Source organism: Thunnus albacares, chromosome 12, assembly GCF_914725855.1.
Source record: "Thunnus albacares chromosome 12, fThuAlb1.1, whole genome shotgun sequence".
NCBI classification, from domain to species: Eukaryota; Metazoa; Chordata; class Actinopteri; order Scombriformes; family Scombridae; genus Thunnus; species Thunnus albacares.
Window position 1 is genome coordinate 30,678,471 of NC_058117.1, and position 24,118 is coordinate 30,702,588.

The 24,118-nt window shown below is 36.2% G+C and overlaps 2 protein-coding genes across 2 annotated transcripts; one reads left to right on the forward strand and one right to left on the reverse strand.

Moving 5' to 3' along the window:
- crfb16 (cytokine receptor family member B16) lies at nt 1-19,617 on the reverse strand. The gene is made up of 9 exons (XM_044369161.1): nt 19,529-19,617; nt 19,369-19,421; nt 11,947-12,108; nt 10,446-10,572; nt 4,918-5,108; nt 3,971-4,095; nt 3,221-3,368; nt 2,241-2,392; nt 1-1,692 (listed from the first exon to the last, which is right to left on the reverse strand). The coding sequence occupies exons 3-9, from the start codon at nt 12,029-12,031 to the stop codon at nt 1,564-1,566; spliced, it is 957 nt and encodes a 318-aa protein (XP_044225096.1). The 5' UTR covers nt 12,032-12,108; nt 19,369-19,421; nt 19,529-19,617; the 3' UTR covers nt 1-1,563.
- cldn15la (claudin 15-like a) lies at nt 16,119-22,795 on the forward strand. Its single transcript, XM_044369182.1, has 5 exons — nt 16,119-16,915; nt 19,602-19,766; nt 20,570-20,651; nt 21,406-21,519; nt 22,373-22,795. Exons 1-5 carry the CDS (start codon nt 16,699-16,701, stop codon nt 22,452-22,454), a joined length of 660 nt encoding a protein of 219 aa, XP_044225117.1. The 5' UTR covers nt 16,119-16,698; the 3' UTR covers nt 22,455-22,795.
- Nucleotides 22,796-24,118: the final 1,323 nt, after the last annotated feature.

Genomic DNA, 24,118 nt, shown 5'->3' on the forward strand with positions numbered 1-24,118 from the left:
TGCTTTCTGCATCAACATAACATGCAGGAATTTAATGCTTCAATTGAGTACATTTACCATCAACACTGATTGGACATCCACATAAAAAGTGGTGAAATTTCCCTTTAACAAATTTTCAATAATGTTCAAAAATCACCTGATAAAAAAATCTTAAATTATTCACCACATTGATTGAAATGGCTGCATTGTGTTAGAAATCGTGAATGATGGGATCTCTTAATGAGTGTCACTAGTTGTGGAAGTTGTAATTACTGTGCTCCATCTGTTTGAACACATAACAAATTCTCACAGTTCAAACTTTGTCCACAGGATGGCAGCAGAACACTGGCTGTAATCTGAATGAGGTGGAGAGTTAAACTATGGAATTTCTAAACCTGTTGGTCATGTATGGAAATGGGAAACTATTATGTTACAAGGCTCCACTAATATAATATATGACCAAATTCTCCCACCAAGAAGTAATATTCCATTTTAAAGCATCATACAATGTAAATTGTCTCAACTTTGACAAGCTATAATTCAATTTATTTAGTGTTGGTGCTGCGTTTGAAGCCACATGTTGCCATTTAGCAACCTAAAGCTAAAGACATTAGCAATCAGCTAGTACAACCCTGTCCAATCACTCACTCTGGATTTACAATGGACTCGCAAATTATGTGGGTTTAACTGCATATTAATTACTGCACTTAACCTCTTACACTCCCAGACTGTGGAGGCAAAGAAAGTCTGCAATTATATGCATTTTATTAGCAACTGAATATCTAACTGTGAAATATATAACAACGTTTAAAGTAACACTGCTGCTGAGCCTTTAATCTATGTACAGTAAATCTGTTATAATAGAAAAAATAATTTGACAAATTTTTCAGTGCTTATGAAATATCTTCAGATATATTTCTATGGAAATTCTTTGCTACTGATTTAATTTTGCTGATTTAGATGTTTTTGCCTGTTTGCCCTTGCCCTTTGGAAGTGCCAGAGAAGGACACCATGTTCACACTAAGCTGGCTAGATTCATAAACACATCTTCTTCTCTCTGTTTTGTTCCTCTGTCCAGACTAAAACGGAGCTTTTCCAAAACAGTTTTCAGAGTGTGTAAATGTGAAAACGCCGAGTGTGTATGGGGAAAATGGAGCTTTGTAGAAATGCTGTCATATTGCTGACAGAACAGATGGTGACAGCAGCACAGCGTTTCATTAGAAGAGGAAGAAGAAGAAACACAACGACAATAACAGTAATGGCGGATGGCTTCATGTGAGTGCTGTTCTCTTTATTGACAGCTTGCTTAGGGTTAAACGTAGTTATCTACCACCCTTCTCTGCTCAAACTGCTCAAACTCAACGGGGGACGTCACACCTCACTACGTTCATCTTTATAAGCAGCTACGCCACAAACTCTGGTCTGCAGGTCACCATCAGACCACCGTAAGACTGCTTACTGCATAGTTTGACCCTCAAACTAAGCAGCTCCGTTGTCTCACTGCGTCTTGCTGTTGTTTCATTTTCTCCTTTTGCTTCAGATTTGAATGTGGCACAAACTCCAAAACTCCCACGAGAGAAACTTTTACTCCACAAAATCCATCATGTTCAGTTCAGTACTTTGGTCTTCCAGATGTGCCGGCACCACATGGATCTGCTCACAAAGCTCCGCATCCTGAACGTTCATCAGGATCTGAATGTCCCAATCAGGTCGCTGCAGAGGAAACAGAAGACCTGATTCAACTGTGGATGATGGATTTTCTATTTCACATCATAACTGAAAGATTCATCACACACACTGTTATGATCGTTACATTTTCAAAATTGTGCAGTTGAGTTAAACTGGTGTTGTCCTGTTGAGTGAAATATGTACCGTGTGTATATGTGTCTGTATTACTGTTTTACTAAAATTCCTAAAATATACAAAAGTACATTTAGTAAGGCATGGTATTTTAGATTTAGGATCTCAGGTTCTGATAGATCTTTGGTAAAATGACATTTTTCCATATGATATTTGTATCACTAAAAATATGGAGAAACAATAAAACAGAATATTAAATCATCTGTATTAAATGATGTTAAAGATCCACAACATAAAACATGTATAAAATAAATTCAAACTTTCGTCCAGGTTTAAGAAGCTTTTCAGTAATTTTTCTTTCCTTTACTTGGGGACATGTTTGCATTGAACCGTTAAGTAAGTTTATTTCTACTCTACTAGATTTATTTTGTGTTTATGTATTTATAGTGTGTGGGACTGACCAGTGAGAGAGGCAGTGGCTCTTTATGGAAATAGGTTTGGCAGAAATCTGGACAGCAGTGAATGATGGACCAGAACACAGCCAACAGCAGACCGGCCATGACGATGACAGTGACGGTCACAGTGGTCGTCTGCTTCCACGAAGCATCTGGACCTGCAGAGAGATTTAATGTTAAATCTGAGTGGTGCAGTGCAGCATGATATGGTTTATTTGTTCAGTGTGATAAACAACCCCACTGTGTTTAATCAGTTTAAACACATTAAAGCACCATGTCTTAATTTTTTTCTAACAAAAAGGATAAAGGATGTTTTAGAAATAAACTCTGTGTCTGACAGTAGAGCCAGTCCTCACAAGTTTTATTTTAGGGTTACGATTTCTGAAATCAGGAGACATTTATGAAAATGAGAACAGGTTAGTGATCCTCACTACAAAGTGACAACATTTTTCAAAGTGGGAATATTGGAAGTGAGGACACTTAAGAAAACTGGGGACATTTTGGAAACTTTTTAAAAAGTGAAATGTATTTTTGTGATTTTGGAAACATTTAGGAAAGTAAGAACATGGAATGTGAGGAAATTCTTGGAAGATTTTGTAAAGTTAGGACATTTTGGAGTGTGACGTTATTTTGCAAAATGGAGGCATTTTTTTTAAAGTGAAGATGTTTTGGTCATGAACAGCAACATCTGTTCCTCATTTCCTGTCATGTCTCTAATAACAGCTCACTAATTAAGGCTTGAAATGCTCCCAAAAACATTTTAAAAAGTGAGGATATCTTGTGGGGGAATTGTGGAAAAGTTTTGAAATTTAGTAAAGTGGGTAAAAGTAAAGTGATTTTGTAAATGCAGGACAGTTTAGTGAAGTAAGAACATTTTTAGAAAGTATGAATATAGAAAAAGGGGACATTTATGGAGAAGTCTGAGTATGGAAAGTGAGGACTTTGGAGTGTGTGTGTGTGTGTGTGTGTGTGTGTGTGCACTGTACCTGTGATACCCACACAGTGAGTGTCGGTGCTGCTGCTGTGGAGCTGAGTGTCCAGGACAGTCTGAGCTCTGACGCAGTATTCTGCTCCCTCCTGCAGGGCGGCGACATGCAGCGGGGTCTGCTCAGCTGGCATCATGTAGACATCAGCCTGATACAGAGGGAGGAGAAGGAGGGGGTGGGGGGGTGGGGGGGGGGGGGGGGCATTCAACAACATCACAACAACAATATGACAAAAAGAAAAAAGAAATATATTCTTCTAAATATCTACAGCTGAAAAAGTTTCCTATGATTGTGGGTTATGAATAAAAACGGGTCATGCAAGCCAAAATGGAAAGAGGAAAAAACAAAAGGGTATAAGAAAAGAAAGGAAATAAACAGTAAAGAAAGGTGGAAGATGAGAAGAAGACTAGAAAGAAGGGATGGCAGATAGTAAAAGGACAAATAAAAGGAGAGAAGGGACATGGATGAAGAGGAAAAGGACATAAAGAAAGGGTTAAAGATTAAGAAAAAAGAGGAGAATACACAAAAAGGAAGATGGGAGGAAGCGCAAGAAAAAAATAAAAAGTGAAGACACAGAAGAAACAAGGAGAAACAGAACAAAGGGAAGAACGAAATAAAAAAATAAGAGGAGAGGCAAATAAAGATTAAAAGAGCAGAAGAAAGAAGTTAACAAAGGAAGGATGTGAAGGAAGACAGACACAGTAATAGAGGAAATAAAATGTCTAAAGAAAGTAAAAGTTGAACTCTGACCTGCAGCTCGTCGCCTCTCTTCCACACCGTCACGTTGATGGTGGCTGTGAGAGGCAGCTTCTTGAAAGACACCTGAAGAGCGTCGCCTACCGCCGTCACCGTCATCTCAGGCATCGACAGGACCGCTGCCGGCACAAGATTCATTTATTTTTACAAATACTGCTCAGAAAGAGGAAGAACACAGAGCCAGATGTCTCCTCTACATCAACAATTTAAAAAAAATGTTTTAAAACTTTTCTGTAACTCCCTACTTGTATGCTGTTTGACAAATACTTTGTTTGAAAATATTTTTCCCTCCAAACTTCTCACATGTTTCCATTTCAACAAATGTTCAAATGATCCAATATTCCAGCAAAAATCAAAGATTAGAGAAAAAGTCCAAAAACTGAAAACAGATTTGTGTATCAGAACTTTGCTTTTTCTTCTTTCCTCTCCCATTAATCATCTCACCACCCCTCAGATTTATCTGCTGACCCTTTGGAGGGGCCCGACCCCTAGGTTGGGAACCACTGGACTAAACTAGCTAACTGTATATAAAGTAGTGTAAACTAGCTCCACCTCCAGCAGCTACAACAGTAACATGCTGCTCTAACACTGATGCTTCACTATTAATAATAATGATGATGATGATGATGTCATATATAATAATATATCAGTCAGAGGGACCAAACCACTACTTTTACTGCAGTACTTTAACTACATCAAGATCATAATACTTATGTACTTTTACTTAAATAAAGGATCTGAATACTTCTTCCACCACTGTTTATAGGTTAAAGCTTCTTGCGGCCTCAATGTACAATCTCATCTTAAAACATTTAAAAAACTATAATGTTTTTAATTTATTATTTAAAGACTTGAGTACTTTTTTAAAAATATTTTATTGTACATGAAACCAGCTGGTTTGAAAACCTGCTGCACGTCATCATCGGTAGTTTGTGTCTTACTGTCTCTGCGGTTGAAGGGTCGGCTGAGTCGAGTCCAGGGCGACAGCAACGAGCCGCACTGCGCTCTGACTTGGAGGTTGTAGTCGGAGTCGGATCCCAGGTCAAAGGTCAGGTCACAGTGAGTGTGGCGGATCTGCTGGCAGTCAGGAGCGTCCACCCAGCTGCCGTTCAGGAACATCAGCTCGAACTCCCTGAAGGACACACGGACACACAGAGAGCTTCATGTGGAGGCAGAAATGATCTCACCAGCATCCGTTTGTGTTGCAGGTGTGTGTCCTGAGCATTGATTATATTTCTTTTTTTGGCATAGATTTTCTAGCTATTATTTATGCAGCAAATATAAAGGAAAAATATGCATATATTAAAGAAAAATATATTTATTAAAATCTCAGGCGTGTCCTGCAGTAACCACTTAAATGCAGTAGAGGTCACTGTATCCAAAGTTTAAAGTAAACCTGCTGCACAAATCTCTTAACTGAGATTTAAAGTGACTATAATGAACTTTCACTTACTTTTACTCGTACTTTGACAACACAGGCTGAAATAACAACAGAAAGGCTGCAGGTAGCGCAGTAATGCTGGGTGTGATAGTCCAGTTCAGAGACACCACATCATACCCCGTATAGATTTGATGATCAGACAATGTCTAAAATCTCAGTTAATGTAGCTTTAAGGTCAGAGTTCAGTATAAAGACCAATTTCTACAGCTCACATCATTTTATTAATTTATATAAGTTAAAACCATGTGTGATGTCATGAAGGAAACTCTATCATACGTGTCAACTTATTATTATATTACATTCAAACGGCATCAATTCCTTCTTAACGCCTGAAAGAGGGTTACTGATTATGTAAGGTGACCCAAAATACAGTGCTGCTTTTATCTGTATGTTTGTATTCATTCAAAATCTTTTTTTATATTTTTTTTAATATTAAAAATAAACTTGCAGCGTCTTTACTTTACACTTTACAACCACAACAAAGCAGTATATGTTCGTTTACAGTCCACCAGCACATTTTCTCTACTGCTAAACAAACTACTGCAATGTACAACAACAACATAAGAAATTGTTCTTCTTCTACTCTTGCTTCAAAACTTGCCATACAGCACATCCACAAACATCAATATTGCATTAAATATTATATCATGAACACTGTATCCTGGAAAAAAACATGTTAGATCAGTACATATTGGATTATAAAGATTACCTGCATAGAAATGAATATGTATGCAATTTCAAATTAACCTCTTAAATAAAATGAATGGAATGATACTCAAAAACAAAGTGTGGGGTCCCTGATAACCAATATAGAACAGTAAAACAGTTAACATAAACAATCTTGCAAACATCAGTTGACCTCTCACACTTTGATTTGTTTCATTAGTTTAGGCAACATGTTTACAGCTTGTATAATCCTATTGATACAAGACAGTTTGGCCTCAATAATGACTCAAAACTCCACACGCAGCTGGACGTCTGTTTACTGCACATCAGTGAAAATGACTCATCATTTCAGTCCTCTGACAGGTGGAGCCTATACCTGTTAGGTGACATTTATTACGGTCGATGTAATAAACAACACAGATCAAACATCTTGGGGCAGGTTTAGTTCAAACCCAAAGAACTTTACTTTAAATTTGAATGCATTTCTCAAAGGTTCCAAACATATTATTATAGCTGCTTTAAGGAATAAAAATCAACTCTTCAAGAGGTTAAAGATACAAATATGAGCCTTCAGTTGAACTCTACACACTGTTGATTAACAGGCAGTAAGAGACTTCAGAACAACCACAGGAATGTCAGTAAGTCTCCTCTGATTGACAGCTGCCACAACAAACCTGCTGATTATAAGCATTACGGGCATGTCACTAATTTCTGTTTCTTTAGGTTGGACGGAAGCGACAATTATCAGCTGCATATTTCACATATTTCATATATTTCACTGTTAAACTGTATCTGAGTAAACTTTATATTCTCTCAAAAAGTTTTTAAAGCTGATTTTAACAATGCTTTTATTTTCATTTATTGCATTTGTTTTCTCCTTTTAAGTCTGTATCTCCTCCACTGTATAAATAAAATGTATTCTTCTTCTTATTATTATTATTATTATTATAGTTTATATATGCTACACTACAGATGCTGAAAACAATTTATTCATCACTTCATTAGTCAGTCAACAAAAACTTATCAGCAAATTTTTAATCCTTTGTCTTTTTTTTCTTTTTTTTTACAAAAAATACCAAAATTCACTGATTCCTGCTTCTGAAATGTGAATATTTACTGGTTTTCTTCGTCGTCTATGACAGTAATCTGAATATTTGGGGATTTTGGACTGTTGGTTTAATTTTTCTGTTAAAACAAACAATTAATGTAGAAAATTTCCAGCAGATTAATTGTGAGTGAAAATAATTGTTGGTTGCAGCCCTACAACACATACATACAGCATATTGTACATTCAGTTGTCAGTTAGTTCCTGGAATAGAGCTCAAATTTTGAGCTTTGAAAACTATTTTAATAATCCAAACAATATATTTGAGTAAAATGTAATAATGTGTTCATATATTTAATGATATATTTAACTGTATGTGTAACTGTCTTTTGTTAAAGTTGTTTTCTAAAGGCGTTCATTCAACTTCATGGTGGTTTTGGAGGCTGTAGTTTTTGCTGCTGTCGAATTGTATTCCTTTATACTGATAGATGTTTCTAATATTTCATCAAACCCATTTATATCTTTAACTTTCTTTAACTAACTTATAGGACGGGTTCATATTTATTCAAGTCTGTCTTAAATCAACAGTCAGGAGCCCAAATGAACAGTGAAACCTGTTTTTCTTGCTGTAATCATTCCTCCTGTTCATACTGACCATTAGAAGATCCCTTCATAATGACCTTACAATGGAAGTGATGGAGGACAAAATCCACAGTCCACCTTCTGTGCAAAAAAATGTATTTAAAAGTTTATCTGAAGCTAATATGAAGCTTCAGCGTCCAAATGAGTCAAATCAAGTAGATATCTTTCAACATTACAGTCTTTTTAGTGCCAAAGTCCCTCCTCTTGTTACTATACTTCCACCTGCAGCTCAACAGGGAAACAAAAAGAGGGAATTTGATGCTAAAAAGACTGTAAATGTGTCAGATATCCACTTGATATGACTAACTCAGACTGCTGAAGCCTCATATAAGCTTCACACAGACTTTTAAATGACTGTGTGGACACATTGTGGATTTTGGCCTCCATCACTTCCATTGAAAGCACATTTGAAAGGAAAAACTTCTTTCACTGTACATATAAACACCTGATTGTTGTTTTAAGATCATCTTGAAAAACTGTGAACCCGTCCTTTAAATGCACACATCCACTTTACCACAACAACAGCCTACAGCCAAATATCTGCAATGTTTGCATTTCACATCCTTACACTGTTTTGTTTTGCCTTTGGCACTTTTACGTTGTCTTTGTTTAAACCTTGTCTAAACTACTTGAATGCAGCACTGTTGGCCTTTTGTACTTGTGTGTGGAAGAGATGATAATAAAGTTGTCTTAAGTCTTTGTCAATGAGGGTGAAAAACACCTCTCAGTATAAAAGCCAACACAGTTCAACAGCAGCAGCAGAAAACAGCCTCCAGAATAATCATCAAGTTGAATCAAACATGAACACTTGAGTAGGTCAAATTTTAACCCAGTTATATATAATATATCACCAACACAACATTCAATCAACTTTACCCAGATGCAAAAAAAAAGTTATTGTGACCCAGTTACACACACCAAGCTTTATCTAAAAACTGTCACAAATTTATTGTTTCTTGTACAAAATGATGTGTGTATGACATTTAAAAGATACACAAGTTAGTAACCATCAATAACAAACTGTAGATTATAACAAACTTTAGTTAAATAAAAAATATCACTAAAACTGGGTCAAAACAACATTAACTCAGTACTGTACTGTGTTGGTGCTATATTGACCCAAACTGGATAAAATTTTTACCCAGTGATTTTTAGTGGGTATAATTCTTCTTGGTGGTGCATTCAAAGACACTGACATTTTTCAATTGATGATATTAATGATATTATTTATCAGTTTCTAACAAATTCCATTAAAAAAACAAAGGAAACAAAACCAGCCACGTGTTAGTCCGTCTCTCTACACTTCCTGACTTCCTTACTCTCTGTCTCTCCACTGGTTCACACTCAGGCACATGTCGATATCTGGTCAATTGTTTCTGTTGTAATCAAATGCTACATATATTGAAACATTATTTAAGTTCACGCAACAGTTTATGTACAGTTCAAGTATATTTTGAAGAGGATATATTATTGTTCTTGGATGCTGGAATGCAGGGACACATATATGTAGAGGAATCTGCAAATAAGTTTTGATTGAAACAAGTCTTTGACTGTGTATAAGATGTAGCTACTATAATAACGTGTGTGTTACAGTTTAGGAATACAACAAGTCGGTAACGGATCAGGCTTCATGTAACCTCCAATAAATTCTCCCTGCTTCCTGTGGACTTGTGAGTAAACTAAATAAAAATTGGATTTAATTCAGGAACATGAGTCAAAACTAAGATACTTTTACAGACTAAGGCTGCGTTCACATTACATGCTGAAGTGGCACAAATCTGATTTTTGGTGACTCAGACCAGATTTTTTCACAGAAGTGTGAACAAACCAAATCTGATTTTTTCATATCAGATCTCGTACATGTGATCCTATAGATCTGATTCATATCTGATCTCTGGCTGTCCGACTGCTGTCAGAACACTCAGATTAGACTTTTTTTTTTTTTTAACATCTCATTTCTCTGCGTTTATCACCTGTCGTCATCATTCAGTGTCGACACCTCACAGCCCCGTGAAAACAAACATCTCAGCAGCTATTAAAGAACCGGACACATACAGTTCATTTAGAGCTCATTTTTAAAGAAATGGTTAATTAGTTCTCAACTCTGTCAGCACTGAAACTCAGTTGCACCTTACTGTCCTCAGTCTGTCTGTGCTGAACTTCCCTTGCTGTCTGCCGTCACCTGTCGCTCTCTTGCCCTCATGTACCTGCATGCGTGTCTTATTGTGGTCTTGCTTTCATTGTGTCAGACTGATTTATGTATTTTATACACTGTGCATGCTTTTTATGTCTGTGCTTCTACGTTGCATGTTTGTTTTGCATATCTTATATTATGTTTTGCATGTTTTAAATAGTACCTGACAATGTAGTATAAGGGTGTTGTAGTATAATGATGTTTTTGTTTGTTTTTGTTCCACATGCTTATAAGACTGGAAGGAATTCATTGTAACCTGATGCTGCATGGCCATGTCATCCATGTTTATAATGTGATGTTATTGTCTTTATTTTTGTATGCATGCGGCTCACATTGTAGCAAACAAACAGGAAGAATTTGTTTTCCACATTTGGTGCTTTAGTGTCTCTGACAGCAGGAAGAAAGTAAAGAAACTTAAAGCTGATGGATGATTTGGAAAATGATCAGCAGTGATGTGATGTTTTGTTTATTTCTAACTCACCCCTGGAACTGGACGGAGTAGAGGACTGTTGAGTTGCAGTGAGACTGCAGGGGGCGCCACTTCAGTGTGTGTCTCATGTCAACAGACTCCATGGAAACTCTGCTGGGCGCCGGCAGCATCCAAACATCTTTTGACACAATGAGGTTCAGACAAACAAGGCTCAGACATCAGCTTACAGAGAGAACAGAGGTCCTGCTCAATGTCTGTGTTAGCTTCTGTTTTCATTAGCTTTTAATAGCTTGTGCTCAATATTTCTCTGATTTTATGAAAAGATGTGTTCCTGAGGTATTTTTTCCATCTACTGCTGTACTGGAGACTAACATTTGAACACCTTGACGTTGTTGTGTAAGATAAGACCAAGTACAATCAACATCATCTCTCAGGGAAAGAAGTTACTTAGCTTGATACAAAAGAGAGTAGTATTCTTTAAAAATGACTTATGTTTTATTTATTTTAATTAATAATATTCTGTAATGTTTTGTGTAACGTTTCAACTTATTATTTCAGTGCAAACCTGTCAAAATGATGAGAAAATATTGTTAATTATCTGGCAAGTTGCAAAAAATGTTGATACTGAACGTACGAGTGAAATGTTCAGTGACGTTTTAAATTTTGTTTTCCACCAAAATATCAGATCTTGCACTTTATTATGATTGTGTTTATTTGGTTAATGTTAGAGAAAGATTGTGTTTTTTGTTTTATACAGAACAAAGTCTGCAGTGACTGGAAGCACGAGACACAACACCAGACTCAAAAATGGGTTTTTTTGTTCTTGTTTCTACAGTTCAGTGGTGGAACGTAACTAAGTTGCTTTAGTTACTTTTTAGAATAAACATTTACATTAAATTATATATGATAAGCTTATAAAATACAAAAAATATATATATTTTAAAGATTAAACCATCAGTTGGTGTGTAACCACTGTGTGTAGTTGTGGCTCTTTGTCATGTTACAGATGTTTGAGGTGTTCGCAGTTCTATCAAATGAATAATTATTGAGGCCAAAAGAGGTAAAACGTTACAATATTTGACAAAAATGCAAAGTTTAGAGAAAAATCTGAAAAATTAATTAAACATTGTGAGGGAGAACTTTGCTTTTTCTTCTTTCCTTTAACAGACTGATTTAATATATCTGTCATATAGCTGCTGACTTTCTGCAAAAGTACTTTTAATACTTTAAATTTAGTACTTATTCAGTATTAAGAACTTAATACTTATCTACTTTTAATCAAGTCCTCCAAATTTAACAACCACATAGGTAATGCAGGCAGGTGTAAATGCATTTTTACTTGTAATGGAGGATTTTTATGTTGCTGCATTGCTACTTTTACTTGATTAAAGGATCTCAGTGTTTCTTCCTCCACTGCTACAGTTGATGTTTGAGCTTCATTGTGCAGAATGATGGATGTGCAAAGTTTTACACTAGAGGGCTGAATAGATGAATGAAAATAGAAAATGAAAGAGATTCCACTGTGTTTGTGTCGTATCAGTTTAAAACTCACAGTTTGTCAAGTCCAGCAGGACCATCATCATCAGCAGCAGCAGCAGACTCCCAGTTTGTCTCAGTCTCATGACCAGACTGTTCATCTCCAGAACCAAGGAGGAATAAATCTGGTCAAGTCAGGTCGATCATGTCCAAATCCCATCAGTGACCTGCAGATAAACTGATCCAGCATAAAATATATGATTTTACACCATTTTTCACACCGCGCACATTTCTGGAGTCGTTTGCATCCACATCCTTCACATCCAAGAGGTGAATAAAAACCTGATTTTAGTTCAACCTCTGAGCTGTTTGTCTAAGCAAAAGCAGTTTCACTTCTTAGAAATGGGAGCTACGTGAGCGTCTCTGCAAGCCTCTGAAGAGAAAAGCTGGTGTGTCCGGATGCTGCAGCTGGAATTTGGGCTGCAGAGCCGGTCTGACTTGTTGTCAGCTCCCTCAGGGTGTCATCTGTCACTGTTAATTTACAGGTTTAACTCATAACACACCTTATGAAATATGAACAGAGTATATGGGCCTATAGAGCTACTGGTATGTGCATCTGAATCTTCATAGCCTGCAGGAGCTCTGGCATGTGCCTCTATTAAATTTACTTTTAAACTCAGCTTATGTTTAGTCGTTTGTTGATGTTTTAGTTGGACGCAGAGTCTCAGGATGTCATGATAAAACAACACAAAGGCCTCCTCCACCACTGTGTCCCACTTCACACTAGTTATACACAGGTTTTGAACAAAAATGCCTCATTTATTCCGATACAATATATTGGTTAATTCCTCTAATTTAAAAAAATCTATAAAATATTTTGCCACTAATGCAAGAATTGAGATGATGTTTGGTCAATTAGGTAAATGCTATTTTAAATATATTTGTAAATAGCATTCATGTCAACCTCCAATTTTGACAGGGAAACTGGGATTAATCTGAGAGCTGCGATATATCTGACTTGGCAGCACTTCATTATACAGAAGTGCAGCGGTTGAAGAAGTATTCAGATCCTTTACTTCAGTAAAAGTACCAATACAGCAATGTAAAAATACTCCATTACAAGTAAAAGTCCTGCATGAAAAATCCTACTACAGTAAAAGTACATAACTATTATGAGCTTGATTTAGTTAAAGTATTGCAGTAAAAGTACATAAGTATTATGAGCTTGACGTAGTTAAAGTATTGCAGTAAAAGTACATAAGTATTATGAGCTTGATGTAGTTAAAGTATTGCAGTAAAAGTAGTGGTTTGGTCCCTCTGACTGATATATTATTTGATTTTTGCTGAAATATTGGATCATTTGAACATTTATTGAAATGAAAGCATGTGAGAAGTTTAGAGGGAAAAATCACTATTTGGTGGAGCTGTTAACAACTCATAGACATGTGAAATGTGACCCCGACTACACACTGCTTTTTGTAAGACGTCAAAAGCCAAAAAAGTTGGAAACCACTGGTTTCATCTTTAACAATGTGTTGTATTTTAAAAGCTTGTTATATTATCCCTTGTGTCAAATCTTCATCTGAAAAGTAACTAAAGCTGTCAAATAAATGTAGTGGAGTAGAAAGTACAATATTTCCCTCTGAAATGTAGAAAGTAGCATCACATGGAAATACTCAAGTAAAGTACAAGTAGCTCAGTGAACAGACCTCTCTAAACACAGCCAGTATTTTCAGTCAGGTGCTGGTTGGTTGCAGGAACATCTTAGGTGAAAATCAGTATTAACCACCACACACTGAAATGACTTTACTGTTATTTCAGTGTGTGGTGGTTAAAGTATCTCAAAATTTTGAGTAAATGTAAGTGCCTGAAAACCAAACAAACAACACCTCACATCAGCCAGAGTCCATCATTCAATGTAATTAAACCCAAATTAAATGCATTTAATGTAATTTTGTCAATGCACACTATTTTAAAACCTCATACGACCGACTCAGTTATCATAAAACCTTCGTGAGTTGACAGATGACGTGATTGTTCCCATCCTTAAACCTTCTAATTAACAACAGTGTATAATATTGAACAATTATACAGCAACAGCATGTAATCAGAAAGACTCATCAGTGGTAGTTGCTCTATAACAGTAAGAAAAAGAAGAGCTACTGTTTAGAAAAAGTAGGAGTGATACTTCTCTTTTAATACTGAAATTAGAAAATTAAGTAGTGTATGTTAATCTGTGTGTCTGCTTCACTCTGGAGAGAAAAGAAAGTATGGAATATCAGACTTTGGACTCTCATGATGATCAAACATTAACTGTCTCCAACCATAAAGCTATAAAACTGAACAGCTTACACAACCTGCCATCTAACCATCCGCCTCTCTGTGTCTTTATATCACCCTGAAACCAGTACACACACATGACGCATCTGTCTGTCACTGCCAAAACATCTGTAACAACTCTGAAATCTTTGTTTTTATCCCTTTCACTCAATGCAGTAATTTAAATTCTATATGTTTTAAACGTCCAGAGCAAGTTCTGCTATAAGTTTTTAGCTTTGAAATGATCAAACCATGTTAACAGAAAGTCAATTTAACAGTATTTTGAGTGAATACAATTGAAGTTATTGTGAACTTCAAAATAATGGATAAATGATGTCATCATTGGTCTCGTATGTTGTTAGGGGAAGTTATTGTGTCAGTGTAATGATGGCTGGACCTGGAGTTCCTTATTTGGACTTAAAAATGTTTATTATCCTTTTACTTCCTGCTGTAAAAACATCACAGCCAGACTTCCCATTTTCTCAGTGATCATTAACAGATAACTGGTCCATTAGAGGAAATATATGGTGGGTGAACTTCAGTTTGCAGTCCAGTGTAGTAAAATCAACTCTAACATTGTTGGGGTTTCAGTTCCCTTCAACACACAATGTGGAGCAACAGAATAAAGAAACAGATGCTGAGCAGGTGTGAGAGAAACTGCACTGCAATAAATGTTTATCTCAGTTTCAAAGCAATAATTGCTGCTGGTTCATTCTGTTTCATTTTCATTTGATCTTTAATATAGAGATAGAGATATAATCATTTAATGGAAATGTATTTCTTTGTACAGAATTTGTATTTTTATAAAAATGGAAATGGAATATAGTCAACAGAATGTCTGTGTTTTCCATACTTGCTTTTTTATGTGAACATACTCTTTTCAAAATAGATTACAAGTCTAAGTGTTTTATAAACATATTCCAGCTTCAGATTGAATATCATACTACATCTCGAATATTAAATATTGTTCTTCTTCTTGACATGTTTTTGTCCCACAGTTTTATCCCACAAACATGCAGCTCATTGTCAAATTATTCAAAACACTTTTTTCTAAAAACAAATGCACATCAAATGCAATTTTTGTCACATTTACAGAATACTCACTAGCAACCATACACTACTTACTTGCAACTACCTAGAATCACCATAGCAACTACCTCCTGTACCCTACCAACCACTTAGTAATACCCTGCTAACTACTTCAAACACCTTTAAAACCAGCTAGAATAATTGTGGCACCTTAACACCTTGTACCACTGTAGGAACATTACAAACACCTAGCAACCTCCTGCCAACAATATAAAACACATATAGCTACACTGTTAGCAGCACCTTAGCAACAGCCTGGTAACCAATCCAAACATTAGACACTAGAGGATGCATCTAATGCATTTAAATGTTCTACAGACCTTTTGGCCTTTTCCTGTTGTGATTGCAGTTTAGTATTTTGACTTTGTATTTATTCAAACACTTGATGTTTGTTTTCTGTAGCTTCCAGTAGGAAACCTGTTACATATACAGCAGTGGTAGGCAAACAGTGGCCTGTGGGCCAAATCCAGCCATGCAGCGAAAATATTTGTCCTCCTATTGAAAGTTTTGACTTTCATAGTTTACATCGAAACTTTTATAGAATTTTTCACAAATCTACTGTAGATAACAAAACAAACACAAGGCTCCTGTAAATCCTAATCATTGTTACATAACATCCAATACTGTCCCCACATGAGGAGAGGCAGTAAAACTATGGTTGCATTGCGACATACTATTTGAACAGTGCACGGTGCTGAAATGAAATCTAATAAACCAGAAATTAAAGTTTAATGTGTGAATTCTAACTTCTTCCGCAACTTCAGCCTATAACAGATTTTTTCTTCACAAACACAAATGATGTGCTGATTCCATTTATTCCCAATCAGATACAATCCTTAACAGTGTTATAAATCGCTTTTATTCTTAAGTGAATTAAAAGAAATTAATAAAAAAAACAACAACATAGGCCTAAGTTTCCACTACACCAGGTAAAATATCCCCAACAAATACTGTGAGAAAACTGGCCAATGATGTGACGTCACTGCTGTCCTCTGCTATATTGTCTACAGGAAGACCTATGGAGGGATTGAAGGGTTATTTGAGGCGTTGGTGAAGACTCACCATCATCGTCAACATCATGATTAATACTGAGTGGGAGTGAGGTGGGGGGGAAACTACAGGGAGCGGCTTTCAGCAATTTATGGCCCCTGACAGAGTGTAAAGTCCTCCTGTTGGAGCCACAGACGTCACATTGACAAGACAGAACTGAAGAGGTGGGACCAGATCCTCCAACAACCCAACCTGCCTCTGAATTCACTTGTGGCTTCACCTCGGAGGACCAGGCCTTGTGACCTTGTTATTCTTGGCAGTTCCACATTTTGAAGGCTTAACTTGAAGGCCTTGTTGTTTTTAGACTGTTTGAGGCAGTTGGATTTCTCTGTTGTTTCATCTCAAGTCTTTTCTTGGAAACGTTGCAATCATGTCGACGGCTGTGGAAGCAACCGGGTTCATCATGTGCATAGTCAGCTGGCTGGTCACCGGAGCGGCGCTGGCTAACGACTCCTGGAAGATTTCGACCGTGTCTGGCAGCGTCATCATCTCCCAGAGACAGTTTGAAAACTTGTGGCAAGCCTGCGCCGAGAATAGCGCCGGCATCGCCGAGTGTCGTGACTTTGAATCAATGCTGGCCCTCCCCGGTAAGACGAGATCTACCTTATGTTTTCTAAAATAGGTTCCATATGGGCGCTCTGTTAGAGTACAAAAGATGTCTTTTTTTTGTGAAACAAATAAGATTTAAAACTTATTAAGTGACCTGAGAAGAGAAGAAGACGTCACTGTCAAGTTCCTTGTGTATATGAGGTCAGAAAGTTGCTCAGGGAAGTCCATAATCCATAATCTAAGTTCAGGATCTGGTGAACTCCAACCATTTTATCCTCAACAGTTTCTCAGAAACAAATAAATCTTAAGAAAAACCCTCAAATAAAGTTTATTTTAGTGTTTTTATGTTGTTTTATTAAAAGCATATCAGGTTCACTGTACAGAAAGTAGGCCAGCATGATGTGGCACCATTTCAGTCGTCCAAAGGTTGGTGCATTTTACAGCCAGAAGTTTCCCGCCTAAAACATCTTGAAGATCAGTTACTGTTTAAACTGTTTGTTATAATGACTACTAGATTACACACAGTGTGTATAAAGGTGTTCATTTTATGGGTTACTATACTTAATTGTTTGATTGTTTCTTTTTCCCACAATGTGCCATGTTCAATTATCTTTTGACTGCCATTTTGAGGCTCCTCTTCCACTGAGAGCAAAATGGAGGGAAACACATGTTAAGACCAAACAGAAGGAACCAGTAATGTTGCTTTTTCTTCACTTTAGTTTGGTTTATTTTGCTTTAAGCTGACGTAAAAGTATGTATGTAGATGTATAATTAAAGTTCAAAGTCGTTTTTTGTTGTTTGATCATGGCTTTGTTAAGTAGTTAAATCATTACATTCTGTTGATTCGGTGAAATATTGAAACCCAAGACTCCATGTTTTTTATGGTTGCACCATTCTGTCAAATGAAAAACTCCTAGATTTTGTGCCTTTAGAATTTTTTGGATGAGTTTTTAAAGATAAAACCGATGGAGTTTTAGGGTCTTGAAACCAAGGCCTCTGTTTGAATAGAGAACCTTTTATTTGATGCGCTTGAGCTTGACTTTAAAACTTACATATCATACTTGATCATGTTTCAGTAGTCATGGAAGCCTGACTCGTGATAGTGAATGTCGAACTGTATGTGTTCATTGTTCAGCCCTTCGGCCTGTTTTATTACCAGCTCACTGTTTGTCTCTCCTGAAACTCTATATGGCCCATAAATAGGCGCGGTTGGTTTTTATGACGATTAGAGTTCATTTTGTTAATATGTGACTCCACCTGTTCAGCTGGGTACTGCAGAACACACACGTAATATTAATTCCACTTCCTCCTCCTTTTTCTTCTACGGATACAAGGTTCATTTTATATTGTTGGCAATGATTCTTGTCAGTTATGAGCAATTTTCTTGAAGGAAATGAGACATCACATTGTGTTTCAACAAGACCACAGTTTAACGCTGCTATAATCAATATTTTTTCATAATAACAATGTATGTGTGTCAGTGTGTAATGTGTTGGTCGTGGCTCGTAGTGATGAACCTACAGAGAATTATCAGTGACTCTGCAGCTCCTCTCGGCTTTACGGAGCTTTATAGTGAGTTTCAGCTCATTGTTTATCTGTCCGGCTGCAACTTTACTGTTTTGGTTCACTCTCAGCGCTCTCATAGCGTCGTTTTTGGGCCGCAGCAGGCAGCTGTTTTCCGAGAAAAAGCTCTACAACATGCTCAAAATGAAGTGGAGATTTATTTACAGTCACAGTACATTTTTATTCCGTTTACCTTTCTCTTCAGTTCTAAATAATTCTTCTGTGTTCGTTAACAACCTGTCTGATGCTCTGACTCTACACTGGACTTAAAGCTGTGTCTAGATTCCAGTTTGTTTTACCAAACCAGGATTAGAATAAAGACCTAGAAAACAATTCAATCTGCCTAAATGTCTAAATAGCAATATTTTTTGTTGCCATGACAACACTGCCTATTCTGTCTCTCCTTCTTCTGTCCGCAATTGATCATCAATCTATGTTCATAGAAATATTTGTTCTTTCAGTGGCTTCTGACCTTCGATCTCATGATTGTTGGCTACTTGTAATATCAGTGATTTAAAACATGAAGCTTCTACGGCTGACATCACTAAATGAATCTACAAAAAATCATGAAGATCTCATCATATCTTTGAATATGTAGTAAAGATTAAATTTAAAATGATGTAGCTACTTAATGAATTGTATAAATGAACTGCATTGTGTAAAAACAGTCACTATTTTCATAATATTGTGACTTTTCTTGAAAAAATACAAGTTTGTTTTCATAGTAGTTGACTTTTTTTTCAAAATATTGCACCCTAATTCTTGAAATCTCTGATTTTGGCACTAATATTCTTCCATACAGTTCATTAATTCTCTGCCACCAAATCACACAAATGTGTATTCTGTTACTGTTGGTCTGTTTTTGTTTATATCTTCAAGTTATCTTCAAGTTTATGTTTAAAGATGTTGTGTGCAGCATGTTTAGTACCTGGAATCCGCATTTCCCATCAGCCTTGTTGCTTTGTGTCCCATCTCGCCTCCCTGAAGAGGATAAACATGTTAAAAGTGATGTTTTTAATGAACAGAGCAGCAGAGACTCAGTAAAATTTGTCTCTAAAGCCTGAACAGCTTCTGTTTGTTGTTCTCACTGAGGAGCTGATTGTGATGATTATTATTAATGTTTCTCAGTGTAAATGTTGGAATATCTTTCCCTCCCTGCAGGTCACATCCAGGCGGCTCGCGCTCTGATGATCGTCTCTCTGCTGGCCGGCCTCGGCTCCATGATCGTGTCTCTGCTCGGACTCAAGTGCATCAGGATCGGCTCGGCCACCGAACAATCCAAGGCCAAGATCGCCGTCACCGGAGGAATCCTGAGCATCATCGCTGGTGAGGGAGTTATTAGTTCATGTTCAGTTTCAGATACTTTTAGAGCAGCTGTCTTCAAACACCAGCGTGTTTCACTTCTGAGAGCTTTAGATTAAACTTTTCTGCAAGTAGTTTCAGACTACAGTAGACTGGAGGAGTAGTACAGTAGTCATCTGCACACTCTGGTCACTTTATTAGATACACCTGTACAATCTAATGCAATCCAATACAGCAGCCATGAACTGAGGTGAGCCATGAGGTTGTCTGGTTAATTCCACCAAAATACCAAAAAATAACTCACAAGCCTGAATTTAAGTGCTTTTGTAATCTATACTGAAACCACCACAGCACCACTGACAGGTCTCCGATACAGACTTTAATACTGCCATTGTGAAAATCTGTAACAGCTAAACTCACCCTTCAAAGAGCTGCAGGCAACACGTCTCAGTGTAGAATCTCCTGAGGACTTTCTTCTTCTGTTCATTCAGGCAAATTGCATGTTTACTACTGTTTGCTACCAACTAGCTCCCAAAATTCTCGGTGCGGCGCGTTCAACCCTTCACGTTTAATCTTGCAGTAATATGCGAGACTTGATGGTTGACAAAATTAGCCCGAAACAGTTTATATCTGTATAACTCCAAATTTAAACACAAATGCAATATATTATTTTCTTTTTATTAGAAAAACCATGTTGTCGAGTGGAGTTGTGCGACATGTCACACATCGTAAATTATGAATTGATTATGAATTATTCTGAAAATGAGAATTTCAAAACTGTTTTGAACTGACCTGACGTTGTTTCATGTTTGCGTTTGTGTCTGCAGGTCTGTGCTGTATGACAGCAGTTTCCTGGTACGCCGTCAGAGTGGTTGAAGACTTCAACAACCCATTCTACGGCGGCATAAAGTGAGTTGACCTGATCAGACGTCAACCAAAAGTTTGGTTTGGTCTTTATACAGAAACACTGAGAACATCAAATTAAAACAACTTTGTTTTGCAAAAAAAAAATGTATATAATGTACAAAGAGAACAAGAACAATATATTAAACCCAACGTAGGAAAATGAAAAGCATGAGAGGCACAGCACCGTAAAAACTGAATCATATATTCTTCTTTAAAAACAACAGAACTAAGCAAGGACTGAAGAAAATAAATAAGTAAATAAATAAATTAAGTTCTGAAAGATCAAATAAAAACTAAAGGTTTACAGATTTGTGTTCTGAGGCAGATTTTCTTTTTCTTTTGATAGAAATCCACATTTCATTTTTTTTTTCATCGTAATGAACCATCCAATCATTTTTTGTTGATTATCTTGACGTGTAATTTCTAGTCTAGATCATATTATATCTTTTTTTTATCTTATACATTTACAAACATTATTAAAACATATTATTCTACATTTAGGATTTAAGATTTTATTTATGATATATTTACTTATTTGTCATTTTTATCTTATTTTTGTCTTACAGTATTATAACTACAGCAGTTGTACCCTGAAAATTTTAATTTTCTACTGTTAAACATTAAAAAATATGTGAAATATGTTTTTTTACCCTCCTGCAGCACAGTGTGTTTTTTTTACACTGATGTGTGTTAGCGTGTTGCAACATGCTGTCATGTGTGTTAGTGTGTTGAAATGTGCTGTCATGTGTGTCTGCAGGTTCGAGCTGGGTGTGGGCCTCTACATGGGGTGGGGTGGAGCCTGTCTGGCCTTGTTGGGCGGAAGTTGTCTTTGTTCTGCCTGCAAGAGAGCGTCAGCTGGTGGAAAGAAAGGGTAAGAACAATAACCTCACCTGAGCACAATTCAACTTTTTATCCTCTGTTTTTACTATTTTATTAAAAAGAGTTTCATCAGCTTAACTTCAGTTTTAGTTGTGGTTTCGGTGCTCACATGTTTTAAGAGGAAACAACAGTTTTATGGATTATTCATCAATCTGCTGATGGTTTGACATTTTCTTATACTTATGATATATATATGTTAATAAAATAAATTCTGCAGTAGTTCATCAAATTAGTGTTACTTATTGAAATAATTACAATTTTGATAACATGTAACTTAAAGTCCCACTATTTAGCATTTGTAATCTGTATATAATGAGTTAATAAATGTTTTATAACATATATAACTGACATTTTCATTGTCAGTTTATAATTGTCATTATGACCCACTCTGTTGTTTTTCTCTATAAAATATGCCATCATATGATAAGTTATAATTGTTGACAAATACTGTTAATTAATAAACACTTAAAGGATGTGTTCACAAGTATTCAAGTGTGTCTTAAAACAAGTAGCCCAAATGAACAGTGAAACCTGTTTTTCTTGCTGTAATCATTCCTCCTGTTCATACTGACCATTAGAAGATCCCTTCATAATGACCTTACAATGGAAGTGATGGAGGACAAAATCCACAGTCCTCCTTCTGTGCAAAAGTGTATTTAAAAGTTTATCTTAAGCTAATATGAAGCTTCAGCGTCCAAATGAGTCAAAGCTTCACATCAACTTTTAAATGCATTTTTGCACTAAATGGAAAAAACCTCTTTCATTGTTCATATGGTTGAATAATTGTGAAACTGTCCTTTAATCTTACAGTTTGAGTCTAACTTCATCTTTGTCCTATTTTGCAGCGCCTACTATGGAAACCAGCCACAGAAGGTCTACACGGCTACAGCCAAGTCAGATCCAGATACGGCCAGAGCTTACGTCTGAACACACACACACACACACACACACGCACACACACACACACACACACACACACACACACACACACACACACACACACACACACACACACACACACCATGTCCTCTACATACTTTCAGGATTTTGACCAACATTTTACAAACCATGAACATGTTTTTTTCTGTTTTCTGGTTTTTTGAAATATTTGAAACATTTTAATATTTGTTTTTCAATTTGAGTTGTGGGGGTACATATGTAATAAGTAATATGTAGTAGTTATATGATAATTTGTGGATCATCGTGAATGATTGTGTAATCTCATTCAGAGTTTACTGATTTCTGAATAAAGTTTGTTATATAATAAATGAAGGCTTTGTGTCTTTGGTGCTTACATGTTACATTACAAACACACACACACACATAATAATACATTATAGGATGATAATTATATACCACTAATAATAATAATAATAATAATAATAATAATATGTGTAATATAATGTATATGTAGCCAATATATATAATATCTATCAAAATAGATAGATAGAAATATTCAAGGTTGTAAAAAATATTGTTTCACAGTTCATACAAATATATTAGAAAAATATAAAAAATCAAACTATAATACAGTCTATTTACATGTGAAGTGATTTTAATTAATATTAATATTACTGAAAATAATAATTCACAGTTTGAAATATATAAATGAAATACTATGTGAAAAGCCCCCATCAGCACTTCACACTGCTTTCCTCAGCTTGTCCCTACATGATATATAAATAAAGTTATGTCATCCTGCACATGCTGTATGACAGGCTGTCATTTCAGTCACGTGTGTGTGTGTGTGTGTGTGTGTGTGTGCGTGTGTGTGTGTGTGTGTGTGTGTGTGTGTGTGTGTGTGTGTGTGTGTGTGTAATCTCTTGTGTAATAATGATGATTAATGCACTGCAGTGCAGTAATCCACCTCTGTCTGTTTACCTGCTGACAGGCAGAACAGTGGATTAAAGCTCCACAGCATCACTCCGTCTATCTATAGTCTCGTCACACTCACTGTGGACCGGATCAAACCTGCTGCTCAACCTTCAGGCTGCCTCTGGACAAACTCTGGATGTCAAAAGTCTGCACAGTCTTTATTTTCCATCATGTCAACACTCATTTCTGCAAACAAAAACACATAAATGTCACATGTAGACAGTAGATAAGTATACTTCCTTAAATGATGTACAGTTTAGAGATTCTGGTACTTTAGTTTCCCATTTTGGAAAAGATCAAAACAACTTTTACTCCACTTCATTCATCTGACAGCTGGAGTATCTGGTGACTCTGCAGATTAACATTTAACATACATGAAACTATTTCTTCATTAGGATGACAATGTAATTATACAGTACATGGTCTATGGTCTATGACAGCATGTTGTATGTTTTCTTTTTAAAAATACTTTATCATTGCTAACATGTAGCAGTAATACAAAGACCCCATAACTGACATAACAGGTAAAGGATGTAGTGAAGATAAACTGATAATAATAATAAATAAATAAATAAATAAATAAATAAATAAATAAATAAATAATAACATGTAGCTCTCTCTCTCTCTATCTCTCTCTCTCTCTGGTGGTTTATTCAGGTTTGGGGCTGCAAACTAAACATGAAGAAGCAGCATTTAGTTATTGTGCAGCACAGAGC